The following is a 14,836-nucleotide window of genomic DNA, read 5'->3' as shown; positions in this document are numbered from 1 at the left end:
GAGAAAAATGCCAACCCGTATGACGTTTTTTCCATTCGCAATGTTTTGTAAAAAAAATGAAAAAAAAAATAAATAAAATAAAGCAAAAGTGGATACAAAAGTGGATACAAAATGGATACAAAAGTGGATACAAAATGGATACAAAATGGATACAAAATGGATACAAAAGTGGATACAAAAGTGGATACAAAAGAGGATGCAAAAGAGCATGCAAAAGCGGATGCAAAAGTGTACGCAATGCCGCAAAAAATGTAACACTGAAAAATAAAAAGACGCAAAATATAACAGAACAATGTAAGAGGTGTTACACTGCCTACGTTTTAGGAGTCCGTTTTTCTTTCTTAACTGTAATTATGTAATGCATTTAAATTTCACCAACAATAATAAAATAAGACAAAACAAAATGAAAAGAGCCTTATTTGCATCATTATGTGTGCATGTATATATATATAATATATACCCGTATTAATACTAAACGTATATAAGAGTACGTTTTGCATATTATGCTGAGCAAATACTGTTCTAAGATTTATAAAATAATGCCTTATCTAAGCTTGCTATTTTTTTTTAGAAAAAATGTCAACTCTTTTGTTTTTTTTGACTGCCATATTATTTTATAATTTTATTCTGCTTCATTTTGCTTTATTTTATTTTTTCCTTATTACGCCAAATATAAGCTTAACGTTCCGATAAAAACCTCACTCCATTTTTCTTGTTTTACACCTTTCTCTTCCTACTTTTTGTACATGCTTTTGCATATACGCACATATCCAAGAGTGCTTGTGTATTTTTAGGAGAATTCCCAATGACATGTTCAGCTACGTTTTTCTGAACAAGCAAATAATTTATTAACAAATGTCAGGTAAAAAAAAAAAAAAAAAAAAAAAAAAAAAAATGCTATATGCAAAAATTACTATGCTATTTTTAATTTACATTTTTGATAAAATAATTAAACGAAATTGTTCTTATATAATTAAAAAAAAAAAAAAAAAAATAGAAAAAAATAAGAAAAAATAGGAAAAAATTAGGGAGGAAAGAGTAAATAAGTACAAAATGGTGCAACAAAAAAATAAAATTATTTATTTCAAAGAATGTGCGCAAATAACATCATTGTGAGTACCAATAAACGAGAGTGGGAAAGATAAACAAAGGGATAAAAAACAAAACTCAGTGAATGTGGTGTAGTAAAAATGGCAAATATTGTAAGTGCAATAAACGTAATAAACGTAATAAACGTAATAAACGTAATAAACGTAATAAACGTAATAAACGTAATAAACGTAATAAATGTAATAAATGTAATAAACGTAATAAACGTAATAAACGTAATAAATGTAAGATACGATGAAAAAGTTGATGAGACGTGACAAAAAAAAAAAAAAAAAATATTTTACGCCATTGAAAAAAATGTTTCTCATTTACTTAGCCGCTTTTCACAGCAATTCCGTAATGTTCATAGGCATTTCATCAATTTGTGTTGAATAGTACTGTTCGATATCCCTCAAAATTTTTATGTCATCATTTTTAACAAAACTGATAGCAACTCCTTTTCTTCCAAATCTCCCACTACGTCCAATTCGGTGGATATAACTTTCTCTTGAATTGGGCAGATCATAATTAACAACAAGAGAAACTTCTTGCACGTCTAATCCTCTACCCCATATATCGGTTGAAATTAAAACTCTAAATTTACATTGCCTAAATTTTAACATAATATCATCTCTTTCACTTTGAGTCATATCTGCATGCATTTTACAAACAGTAAAATTTGATTCAAGCATTTTCTTAGTTAACCAATCTACTTTTAATTTAGTATTACAAAAAACAACAGCCTGAGTAATAGTTAAGCTTTCATATAAATCTGCCAAAGTTTCATATTTCCATTGTTCTTTTTCAATAGATACAAAGAACTGTTTAATACCTTCTAATGTGAGTTCATCTCTTTTAACTAATATCTTCACTGGTTTATGCATAAATTTATTTGTTATTTCTAAAACTTCTTGTGGTAATGTAGCTGATGATAGAATAATTTGTGTATTGGGTGATAAGAAACGATATATATCATACACTTGTTCTTTAAATCCTTTATTTAACATTTCATCTGCTTCATCAATAACTAACTGTTTGATATATTTACATTTTAAATGCCTTAAATTTAACATATGATATATTCTTCCTGGTGTTCCACTAATAATATGGACCCCATTATTTAATGCTTTTATATCATCACTCATTCTTTTCCCTCCTATACAACAATAAATTGTTACATGAATATAGTCAGCTAATGCTAGACAAACCTTTTGTGTTTGTTCTGCTAATTCTCTAGTAGGTGACAATATTATTATTTGAGTTTCATTTAAATTTCTATTAACACAATTTAATGCCCCTACAGCAAACACACAAGTTTTCCCTGTTCCACTTTGACTTTGTAAAATTACATCTCTTCCACTTAATATAGGCTTGATACCCCTTTGCTGAATAGCAGATGGCTTTTCAAATCCATATGCATATATTCCTCTTAACAGACCTTCGTCTATTCCTATATTTTCAAAGCTCGTGCATATTTCATACTTCTCTGAAGACTTATAATAATCATTGTGTTCCATCTTTTTCGTGCATATCCACGTTCAAATATTTGCCCAACTGCGTCAATGTTAGCGTATCCCCCAAAGAGTACCAACATATATATAACTACATATATAAATGTATATATGTACTATATATGTATGTATTATATATATGTATGTACTATATATGTATGTACTATATATGTATGTACTATATATGTATGTACTATATATGTATGTATTATATATATGTATGTACTATATATGTATGTACTATATATATGTATTATATATGCCATTAAAATTTTCCATCAAACGAGGGGTGGAATATTACAACTACATCTCATGAAATGTTCATGTCGAACTTTCAAAAATGTTTTCTTAATATTTTGCGAATTAGTAATAAACTACTTCTAATTCTCTTTTGCAAAATTTAAAACATGAAACAAAAAAATTAATTAAAGTAAAAATAAAAATATAAAAATGAAAATATAAAAAAAAATGAAAATATAAAAAAATGAAAATATAAAAAAATGAAAACATAAAAAAATGAAAATATAAAAAAATGAAAATATAAAAAAAGGAAAATATAAAAAAATGAAAACATAAAAAAATGAAAATATAAAAAAAGGAAAATATAAAAAAATTAAGAAAAAAAATATGCATAAAAATAAAATAACACTGAATAATACAAAACAAAAACTGCATAAAAACGTTGGAGAGGCTAAAAATAAATAGTAAAATTAAGGCATCTCAATTTTTTCATAAAGTTAAAAAAGGATGATACTTATTTTATATATTAAAAACACGAAGCTATAGTACAAGCATGAGTACAATTTTTCTTCTTCACAGGAACACTGCTTATATGTAAATATATATTCTACATTTTGCTTATACGCACTCCGAGTGTTATATTTTATCCAATCCCTTGGCACATGGAGTACTCGCCCATTTAATTTTGCCTCTCTCATACGTATACATTGCGTATGTACAAGCGTGCGTAAATGTTTATGACCGCAATGGAAAAGTAGTTTCTGCTCGAGCTAGTGAGAGTAAGTGTAAAATATTATCACTGCTGAGCCTTATGCGAATATCCAATAAAGTAATAAATTCAGAAATATCATATAGCCAAATGGAAATTAATAACTCTTGATTCGTAATATAAAAATATTTAAACGTACATATGCAGTTTTAAACTATGCGGAATAACACACTTTTTTTTTTTTCTTCATACTTTATTATCGTCTAACATACAACACTTTGACTGACAAGGAAAGATTGTTTGTATTTGTGTTTTATTTCGTACCAGTTTTATTTCGTACCAGTTTTATTTCATTTTATGCACGATAATAATTTTTTTTTATTTTTATTATTTTTTTTTTTTTTTCTGACTTTAAAATATATGCCTCTTAAATACTTGACCACTGCTATAAAATGAGAATGCGGCATAACCAACTCATTACTGATTTGTTATGCTTACACAAGAAAAAAAAAAATATTTATTTATTTTTTAGTTTTGTATTTATACATATAGGAGGTTGTTTTATTATTTTATTTTTTCCTTTTGTTTTTCCTTTTTGTTTTTCCTTTTTTTTGAAAAATATGGCCCTGACGACGGACTACTCCAAACTGGGAGAGGTGGTTTATCAAGTACAGGAATCGCCATCGCTTTATAGTCAAGAGAAATATTTTACACAAAAACAAAATGACGAATTTTATGATATAAAGAAGTTTATGTGCCTAGGAGGTACAATCAATGATAATGCAGTATATGACCTGGATAAAATATTGAAAGAAGGAAACAGAAAATGTTATAAAACCTTAACAGAGTCATATCAAATATTAGGTTATAAATATAGTACAACAAATAATAATGACAATGTAAAGTTTACCAAACTGTTTTACGACAACTACTCCAATTTGTTTTATTGTATGCACCTATATAATGATGATAAAAAATGCAATTCTTTGTTTAAGCACTTTTACAACACAATTAATTATGACAAAATTTATAAGAAGTAGATTAATGTTTTTAGTGTTCGGATGGGGGAGCAAGTCGTTATGTTTTGCTCACTTGTGGTACACGCCACGTATATATATAATGAATATATATATACATGCATGAGTACATATATATACGCAGATATGCACACACATAATACGTGCCTATTACATATAAATATGTACATATGTGTGCATATATTTTGCCAAGTGCCAAGGAAAGGCCTTTTTTTCCCTTTTTTTGTAAACCTTCATTTTGCGCAAATTATGTTATGCATAATTCCACCAAAACGGCAAACACAAATATAAAATACACATTAACAAAAAAAAAAAAAAAAAAAAAAAAAAAAAAAAATTCTGACCATATCATGCAAAAAGGGTACCAATATGGTCAAACACTTTTTTATCGATACGTCCTTTTTGCGCAATCATTCCTACGTAAATACCGCTTCAACCTGTTCAACACATGGAAGCATTATTGAAGCATATTTTTATGTATTTATTCATTCATTTATTCATTCATTTATTCATTCATTTATTCATTTATTCATTCATTTATTCATTCATTTATTCATTCATTTATTCATTCATTTATTCATTCATTTATTCATTCATTTATTTATTTCCTTTTTCTTTTCTTTTTTTTTAAACAGCCATTTTAATAAAATCAGCATGTTAATGTGCTCTGTGCAGAAAAAATAAAACTGTTCTTGTGCATAGAAGTTTACCAACGATGAAAAACGTGTAAATAGGAAAACATGCGCAAAAGTACTCAAAAGTACGCAAATGTAAACGACACAAAAAACATGTAAATCCTGTAAAAATATGTAAGGCCTGCAAAATTTGCAAAACCTGTTAAACGCGTTAAACACGTAAAAGGTCATTCCTACAAAAAAGAGCTTACTATTTAAGAACATCGTCGAAAACAGTTAAAATTAACGATTTAAAAAAAACAAATAAAAAAAAATGTACAAATATGCATGTAAACACATATAATATATATAACATGGCTCCATTTTCCTCACCTTCCGCACCTTTAAAAGTCGATCAAATAGAGTTTTTTTCTACTAATATATGTACAGCCTTCTCACAAAATGAGCATACTCACATGAAGATATGCACGTATGTCATAAGCATAATGCTACAACAACCCTATATACGGATATATACTGCTACACCACCTCTATCCAGGCAGGGCTACCCCTCCACTGTAATCCTAAATTCGTACTCCTGGTCACACCCAACATAGCAGTCGTTTATGACGTATATAACGACTTGGTATGTATTGGGTTTACTGGGCAACTCAAAATTAATCTTTACATTATTAACTGGTTTTAGCAAAGATAATTTTTTAATTGACAAGAGTAGATTCATTTTTTTAATTCCGATAACTATCCACCACATTTCTTCCTTTTCGAATGGAAGATAAAGGGAGTGAGCAAAAGAGGAGATATCCTCATCCGTCAAGTCTCTTTCAATAGTTAAATTTAAAGTAGCAATTTCATTAACTTTATATGTTTTATTTAAATCTATTTCATATTGTACTTCTATTATTGGGAAAATATTACATACATTTGCAATTTGGCTCTTTTGTTTTTCATTTAAATGTTTTAATAAAAATTCTCTTTTATCATCATCTGCATTAATTAAGTCATATACATCCATTATTTCCATTTCATTGGCTTTTTTAATTAATTGACTATCAAAATGGGGTAACTGCAATAAGCTTGACTCATTATTTGTATTTGTTACACTTTGAGTTATCATTTGTGATACTTCCATTACAAAAAGACAGAAATTTAATATATTATTGCTACTTATGACGTCCACCAATGCATTTATTAATTTAAAAATTTTCAACAAAACTTTTTTCGTTTCTTCTATATAATTGATTGGTATACTATACCTATTTATATGTGCTTGTAAAATTATTAATGCTTTTAAATGAGCTGTAAAATATGTTGGTACAGTAATAAAATTGAGCAAATTAATTATATATTGATCTTTTTTTCCATTTTCTCCTGACTTGTTCAGGTCATTTTTGATATTTAATCCTTCTTGGTCATTTTTTAATAAATTTTTTTCATAATTTAAGGAGAGCTTTAAAAATTCATATGTTACTTCGATATTACAACTTTTGGAAATTTTTAAACATAAATAAATATCATAATTATTAATTTTGAGTAAATCAATAAAAACATTGGATAGACAAATAATTTCCAAAATTTTATTTTTTTTTAAATTTTTTAAGGATAAAATATATTCATTAAAAAAATGAACAACATGATAATCCAAGTTATAGAAAGAGGATATTATACCTAAATTACATGGTTTTAAACTAATCATATTTGTACTTTCTTCTTCTATATTTATGCAATTAGCAAATGATATAATTTCTATATTATTTTCAATCAATTCCGAAAGATAATCAGTTATGTGTTCATTTGAAATTCCTTTTAATCCATAATAATTTGGGTTTTTCTTAATTCGTCTATAAAAAAAGGACCATGTTAACCAATCAATAGCATCTTGATAATTTTCAATAGTACTCATAACTATTTCATTGTTTAAAAAATTGGGTAAATAATCTTCAATATTAGACTCAACTGTTAAAGGTTCATATATAAAATTTTTATAATACTCTTTCTTAGTTATATATGTATATATATATACAAAAGATTTAACATCTTCCCCTTGTCTACCAGCATAACTAATCATTTCTAAAACGTTCTGAATAGAGTAGTCTTCTTCTTTGTTATCAAAATGGGTTATTATTGTGTCCAATATTATTATAGTATTTCCATATACATTCAAACTGTATATATAATCATAAGCGACTATCAAAATTTGTATTGCTTTTTTATCAAATAGCATCTCCACTATTTTCCTTTCTACTTCCGTCATATTACTGTGTAGATAACACAATCCATTCTTCATCAGTTGCACCAGCATTTTGTCGTTTATATAATCAAAAATGGAATCCTCATTTGACGGCAAATCATCCCTTCTTTCATCTTCCATTTCCGAATTTCTTGCCTTTCCCCTCCCCTTCCGGGAATTACCATTACGCCTAGTACTACTACTACCACTACTATCACCACTACTGCTAGCATTACAACCACCATTCCCGCTAACCATGTAACTTTCCTTTCTGTTGATGCCCATTTGCACCATGTTACTATCTATAAGTCGTTCGATAGTTAAGTTGATGCCGTCTTTCTTAAAGTTCTTATGCGCGTTCCCTTCAAAAGCAGTGTGTGCAGTTTCGAACTCGTTTCTCATTCCTACAAACTTGCTCTCTTGGTCATAGGTGCCATTACTCCCTACCGCAGTGCCAACGTTGCTAGATCTCCCCCTCTCAACAACATAGTTTTCAAAAATGGAATAAAAATGCGTGTTATCATTATAGGCAGAGAGTATCAAATCAAGTGCTAGGGTTTTACATAATTTCTGTTCAGTTACAAATATGATAACATTTTTCTTTTTATTTAATTTTCTTATATTTTGATATACCTGCCTTTGCATGGACATATATCTATTTTGCTTGTTCATAATATTGACAGCATGCAAATATATTTCAATAGGTATATTTCGGACTGATGAAAGAAAATTATAGTAATCATTTTTTTTACATCCAATCCATTCGGAAAAATCTTTACAATTATATAAGGAACAACTAGATAGACATAGGATTCTATTTAATCCTATACTTTCATATATATGCTCGATTTGTAAATTCTGTAATTTATTTATATTATACGTGATAAAATTTTCTTTGCTACTACTATTATTAGTATTACTATTATTAGTATTACTATTACTATTATTAGTATTACTATTATTAGTATTACTATTACTATTATTAGTATTACTATTATTACTATTATTATTATCTGTGTCAGGTACTAGATTCATATCGAGAATTGGTAACAACAAAGAAGCACTGTTGCCAACACTTTTTCTACTTCCCTTCTTGTTTGACTTATTCAGTTGCAGCTGTGTTGATATATATCTTATTCTACTAATAACTACTTCCATAATAGCACCATTTGTAGTATCTAATAATTCCATATGATCAAATATATACAAATTAACATTTTGCAGAATTTTTTTCCTTCTCCATTTTTTTGATATATTATCATATATATTAGGTGTACTTAAAATGATATTACTTTTTTGCAAAAGTTTCATATCTACTTGCACATCTCCACTTAATATGCACATGTTCAGGTGAAACATGTTTTTAAAAACAATCCAATTTTTGTACGTTTTTAGTACAATTTCTTCCAATGGAGCTATATAAACAACTTTCATCAACTCGAGAGGATTGTTATAAATCATATCGGCCAGCTTCTTATCATTCATTATTTTATACAAATCTTTTTCATTCTTTATATATTTCCTCATGTAACTATTCAAATCGTGCAAACATTTCACTATTTTAATGATTGCCAATTCTGCTGGAATTAAATAGTACTTTGACGACGAACTACATATTATAACATTTCCATTATTTTCATATATGGAAGAAAAGACTTGAGTATATATAGGACTAAACAATTTTATATTTCTACTTAAAAAAAATTTTTTAGCTATTTCATACTTTAAAGAGTTCAATGGTAGTGGTTGTAAATCTAATAACTGTGTTGAGTAAAAATTTTTTGAGGGTAAGATAAGATCATTTAAATATAAGTTAACAGTACATTCACATTCCAACCATTTATCCGAAATTACCTTAACAATGTAATAAGGATTTTCATTTATTGGTAAAAAGAAGGTTAACAAATGGTCATCTAGAGTATCTGAAGAAGAATATACATCTTTCTTATTTTTCTTCATCATTTTGTTCTCTTCTTCATCCTTTTCACTTTCAAATATACTAGTAGTTTTATAATTCTTTTTTAATGTAAACAAATCATAATGGAGTATATTCTCATTAGATATATCAAACACGAATACCCAAAATAACATAGAGTACCCATGATATTTAGGGTTATATATAAAATCTGGGGTTATATTTAATTCCACTTTTAAAATTTTATGATTAATTGGTTGTATATATGCATTTAAATCAATTTTTGGAAAATGATGAACTAATTTATATATATTTTTAGCAATTTTTTTATTTTTAAAAATGGTAATATATTCATTTATATTCATAGTAATATAATTCTTAAAACTGATATTTTTTTTTTCTACAACTCGAATTAACTCATTACTTAACAAACCGAACTGTCTCAAGGGGGTCATAGTACTCCACATCCTTCTCTCTATCATTTTAGAAAATTTTAACGTCAATGCAATAAGACTGTACGAATTTTTTCTTAACGATATCTCAAAGAACGAGCGGAATATACGTAAAGCATTCTGGTGTATATACACCAAATCTGCATTTATTATATACCCACTCAGAGTTATATTCGACAAATATAACTGTAATAATATGTTTATCTTAGTATATGGAATGTTTATGGACTCCTTAACAGGTATAGGTAACTTTTCCATAATTATAGACAACTCAACCTTTTCCTCTTCTCTTATATATATATTCCTAAATTCTTCACTCATTGTAAATATTTTCAATAAATCAATTTCATTTGTATACTTATTCAACTTTTTGTTATACATATCTATCGATTTATAATCCACATAATAGTAACTACTTATCTTACCCATATATGTACTACTCACTGTGTTCAATTTCTTGTTATATTTTATTAAATCATATTTTTCTAATATTAAAAAAGAGGAATATATTATGTTGTAAATTCGTTTATTCACTTTTTGCCTGAACAAGTCATAATTTTCCTTATAACTTAAAAATTCTTGTATATCACCAAAGTTTTCACCCATTTGGATCCCATATAAAGATGGATTTTTCATCATACGTATATACATATATGTATAATTAAACCAATTTATAGCATCTTTTAAATTTTGTATATTTTTTAGAACAATTTCTGCATTTATAATATTAACAATATTGTTCAGTAAGGTAGATTCAATAAAAAGTTGTTCATTATTAAGAGAAAGATAGAGCTGTAAATTTTTATGATCAGTAATAATAATTGCTTTACCATTTTTATCATATTGTGGTCTACCAGATCTACCAATCATTTGTAAAACATCCATAGCTGATAATTCATCAAAATCGCCTATATTAATATTGTAAACACTCGTACCTTTAATTATTACTGTGTGTGCAGGTAAATTAATACCCCATGCTAATGTACTAGTAGAAACAAGGACTTGTAAATGTTTATCTGAAAATAGATCTTCCACTAATTTCCTATCCGTTCTTTTTAATCCTGCATGATGGATGCCAAAACCGAATGGAAGAATCTCCTTCAACTCATCATTAACGATAGCTTCCTTCTCGGAAAGTAATATTTCGGTCGAAATCTTCTTATCAATTAAGAATTTGCTCAAGTTATCACTTTTCATAAACCTATCAATTAATATCTTTGCTGTTCTGTATGTTTCTTTTCTACTATGAACAAAAATTAAAATTTGATTTTTTCCTGCTTCTTCAAGTACTTTTTCATATGTAATATCATTCATTAGTGCATATTTCTTTATGCCTTTCTTTTCTTTTATACCTATGTAATATTGCTCCAGCTGTACTGGTCTAAAGGAATAATCAAAATAGAACACCCCTTTTTGTAAATCCGCTCGTAGGAATAACCCTACATCTTCATAGTTGGGCAATGTAGCTGATAAACCAACCAATCGAATTTTCTTTTTATTCATATTTATTATTGTTTCATTTTTGTTAACTACATGATTGTCACTACTAACCATGCTTGATATTTTATCCTTACCAAATCGTGCAGTTTCTTCTGTACTAGTAGTGCTACCATCATATATCAATGTGTTATCTATGTACCTGTTAATACGCGTTATAATACTCTCTAATACATTACCCCTAACTTCATTAAGTAAATGTATTTCATCAAAAATAATTAGTTTTACTTTCTGTAACAATATTTTTTCATTCCATTTACGACTAATTATTTCTAATTTTTCTGGAGTCATAACAATAATTTGGCTATCATCTATTTCTTTACTACTTAGATGTACATCACCTGTTAACTCACTTACCTTCAAATTCATACATTTTAATCTCAAGTTAAATGATTGCACTTGTTCATTAACTAAAGCTTTCATAGGAGATATATAAATAACCTTAAAATTCTTTTTGTCAATATTTCCACTTGTTAATCTATTACTATTGATAACATTTAATATACATAATAATGCAATATTTGTTTTACCTGACCCTGTTGGAGCACATATTAACATATTCTCTTCATATTTATTAAAAGCTGTATCGTATACTTTTGACTGTATTGCATTTAATTTGGTTATATTAACACAGGAAAAAACTTCCTGACTCCATTCAGGTAATTCTGTAACTGGTATTAATCTAATCTCATCTGGTGATGTAAAGTAATTACATTTATTACCTATTTTTTTATTTGAGATGGAACTACTACTATTACTACTATTTCTGTCCTTCATACTTCTAATGATAATTTCATCATATTCTTTCTTCTCTATTCTTTTACTATCCGATGGAAGAATTACTTCTTTATTTAAAAAGTCATTATTCTTCTTTAAAAGGTCCATTTTTTCTAAGTCTATGTATTTACCTTTAAAATTTTCCCCTATTATATAACTTGATTTTTCCCCCTTCTTCTTTTTATTTCCATCTAGTGTTATGTTTACCTTTCCTGCGTTCCCTCGCCTCGACGTTTGTTCCCTTGAATTCGATTTTTTGTTTCCCTTTGAACTTCGACCTTCGCCCTCCTCATCATGGCTATCACCACTAACATTTCCATCGCCGCTATCACCGCTGATATCAGTACCATCATTGACGCTCGTGTCCACTTCGTTCTCGTCCTCGTCCTCGTCATCCTTCCCCTTGGCCCGCATCTCATCATCATCATGTATAAATCGCTGTTCAGGCAAAAACTCATTTGTACTATGCTCATATTTTTCCTTATTAAATAAATTATCTGCTTCCTTTCTCATCGTTTTTACAAACTCACTTTGCTTGTTCTTTTTAAAATTTTTAAAATTAGACAAGTCTTCTAAAATTTCTTCTCCTTCTTCTGTTTTTTTCATATTTTCCATTATGTATTTTTTTTCCTTTTCTGTTTGTGCCTGACCAAGCAAGGTACAATAATAAATTTTCCATCTATTTTTTATTAACAATTTAGCCATGGAAAAATTTTCATATTTTAATATATTAACTAGTTTATTTTCACATTCTTGGATATCATATATTTTTAAAATATTTAAAACTTCTTTTTCTTTTTCTAAGCATAGTGATGGGTCAGTAAAAACTTTATTCAATTCTCTTTGTAACCAGTGTGCATCAATGGAATTCGTGTCCAGGTCATAATTTTCCGTATTTTTATTTTTATATTTGAAATCTTTATTTACATTTTTTAAACTCAGATGATTTTCATATTTCTTTTTTTTCCTTTTCAAATGGTTCAATTCTTTGACGTTAGTTGTCTTCTCTCTCACCTTTTGTTTCTCTTTCTCTTCCTCCTCTTCATCCTCTTCTTCATTTTTTTTTTTTTTTTTTTTTTTTTTTCTCCTTTTCTGTTTTAATTTTTTTTCTTTCTTGTTTGAATCCTCCTTCCCTTTTTCATCATCCCTCCCACTGATCTTGTTACTGTCACTCGTCTTTTCGCTATCATCCTCATCCGCTGTATCGTCTTCATATTCATTTTCATCTTCCCCCTCTTCTTTTTCGTCTTCATCTTCCTCATCCTCAGCTTCATCTTCATCTTCTTCCTCCTCATCCTCATCCTCATCCTCATCCAAGTAGTCATCACTTAGTTCATCCATTATGTCACTATAGTTGTCATCATTTTTTCTATTCACATCTCTCCTATTTTTATGATTAAAATAATCATCGTCTTCCTCAAACACTACCGCAACTCCTTCCTCCTCATTGTCCATTTCCTCAATTTCTTCTTTTTTGTTAAAATCATATATTTCTTTTGATAAATTATTTAGTTCAATAAACATCTCATCAGTTATGGTAACTTGAAGAGAACTGTCGACTAATCTTTTTTTCTCTTCATTATTTAAGCTATCATCTTTTAAAATATATAATATTTCATTACATGTACTGTTAATAATATCCCCTGTATTGTCACCTATCATATTTCGAATACTACTCAAAATTTTACTTAGTATTTGTTCTGTATATTTCGTAGTTGGCCTATATAAAAATATATCTTCAATATTCATACTCAACACACTTCTTTCCTTCATATTATTGTTATTACTCCTATTTCTACCACTCTCCCTTTTTAATTTTTTACTTGTTTTTTCAAAAAACTCATCTTTTCTTTTATTATTAGCTCTTCGATAATTTTCTTTATTTTTTAAATCATTAGGTTTACTATATTCTACTTTATCCCCCATCTTATACTTCAACTTACCTACTAAACTTTCACTTTCCCCCGTCGGTTCATTGTGGTTTGGTACTGGTCCCTCCCTTTGCAGCACCAGGTTTGAGTTCATGCGATACTCAAATCTCTTGAACTTTTCATATTCCTCCGCCATGTTTCACTATATCTGTAAATGTGTTTGTGTACCTAAATGTACATGTGCAGGTGCAAATTAGCGTACATGTATATATCACATGAGGAAACCTCTCACGTACACTTTCAAAAAGGGTATGTACGAAGTACTTGGTACTATATGCTAACGTGTAACTGAAATTATGCTTTTTTTTTTTTTTTTTTTTACTGCTCAGCTGAACGCAAACAGCCAAACAGGACAAGGTAACGATTTGTTCGCGTTATATGCGTTATGCGCGTTATTATGCGTTATTTGATTTTCCAAAAAAAAAAAAAAAAAATAATTAGATCCTCTTCTTTTAATTTCCGTAAATCCCCAATGTTGTAATAATCATTCGTACTATCAATATATCGTTTCTAAAAAATATTTCTGTTTTAATAAATTTTTACAAAATTACATATCTTCAGTAGTTTTAAAATAATGTTTCCTCATCACTTATCAATTATCACTTATGACTCATTTTTTTTTTTTTTTTTTTTTTTTTTTTTTGACCCAAATTAAAATATAACTTTATAACGTTTTATACACTTGTGTAACAATGGTACTATTCCAAAGTATGTTCATCTCACGTACTCGTAAATGTAAAGCAACATCTATACTAATTTGTAATTAGCAATATACATGATCTTTTCGTGCCCGTCGCTGGGGCATAGTTTTGCATA

At 28.0% G+C, this 14,836-nt stretch overlaps 3 protein-coding genes across 3 annotated transcripts; 1 reads left to right on the top strand and 2 right to left on the bottom strand.

The window, feature by feature from the left end:
- Nucleotides 1-1,433: 1,433 nt before the first annotated feature.
- Nucleotides 1,434-2,606, bottom strand: MKS88_001529 (eukaryotic initiation factor 4A-III; the record flags this gene model as incomplete). Its single annotated transcript, XM_067214463.1, has 1 exon — nt 1,434-2,606. One exon carries the CDS (start codon nt 2,604-2,606, stop codon nt 1,434-1,436), a length of 1,173 nt encoding a protein of 390 aa, XP_067074895.1.
- Nucleotides 2,607-4,169: 1,563 nt separating this feature from the next.
- MKS88_001528 (uncharacterized protein) lies at nt 4,170-4,589 on the top strand (the record flags this gene model as incomplete). Its single annotated transcript, XM_067214462.1, has 1 exon — nt 4,170-4,589. The coding sequence occupies one exon, from the start codon at nt 4,170-4,172 to the stop codon at nt 4,587-4,589; it is 420 nt and encodes a 139-aa protein (XP_067074894.1).
- Nucleotides 4,590-5,765: 1,176 nt separating this feature from the next.
- On the bottom strand, nt 5,766-14,156 carry MKS88_001527 (pre-mRNA-splicing helicase BRR2; the record flags this gene model as incomplete). Its single annotated transcript, XM_067214460.1, has 1 exon — nt 5,766-14,156. The coding sequence occupies one exon, from the start codon at nt 14,154-14,156 to the stop codon at nt 5,766-5,768; it is 8,391 nt and encodes a 2,796-aa protein (XP_067074893.1).
- Between the last annotated feature and the right edge of the window lie 680 nt (nt 14,157-14,836).

Source organism: Plasmodium brasilianum, chromosome 5 (genome assembly GCF_023973825.1).
Source record: "Plasmodium brasilianum strain Bolivian I chromosome 5, whole genome shotgun sequence".
In the NCBI taxonomy this organism is placed as follows: domain Eukaryota; phylum Apicomplexa; class Aconoidasida; order Haemosporida; family Plasmodiidae; genus Plasmodium; species Plasmodium brasilianum.
This window is presented reverse-complemented; position numbering and strand designations above follow the sequence as displayed.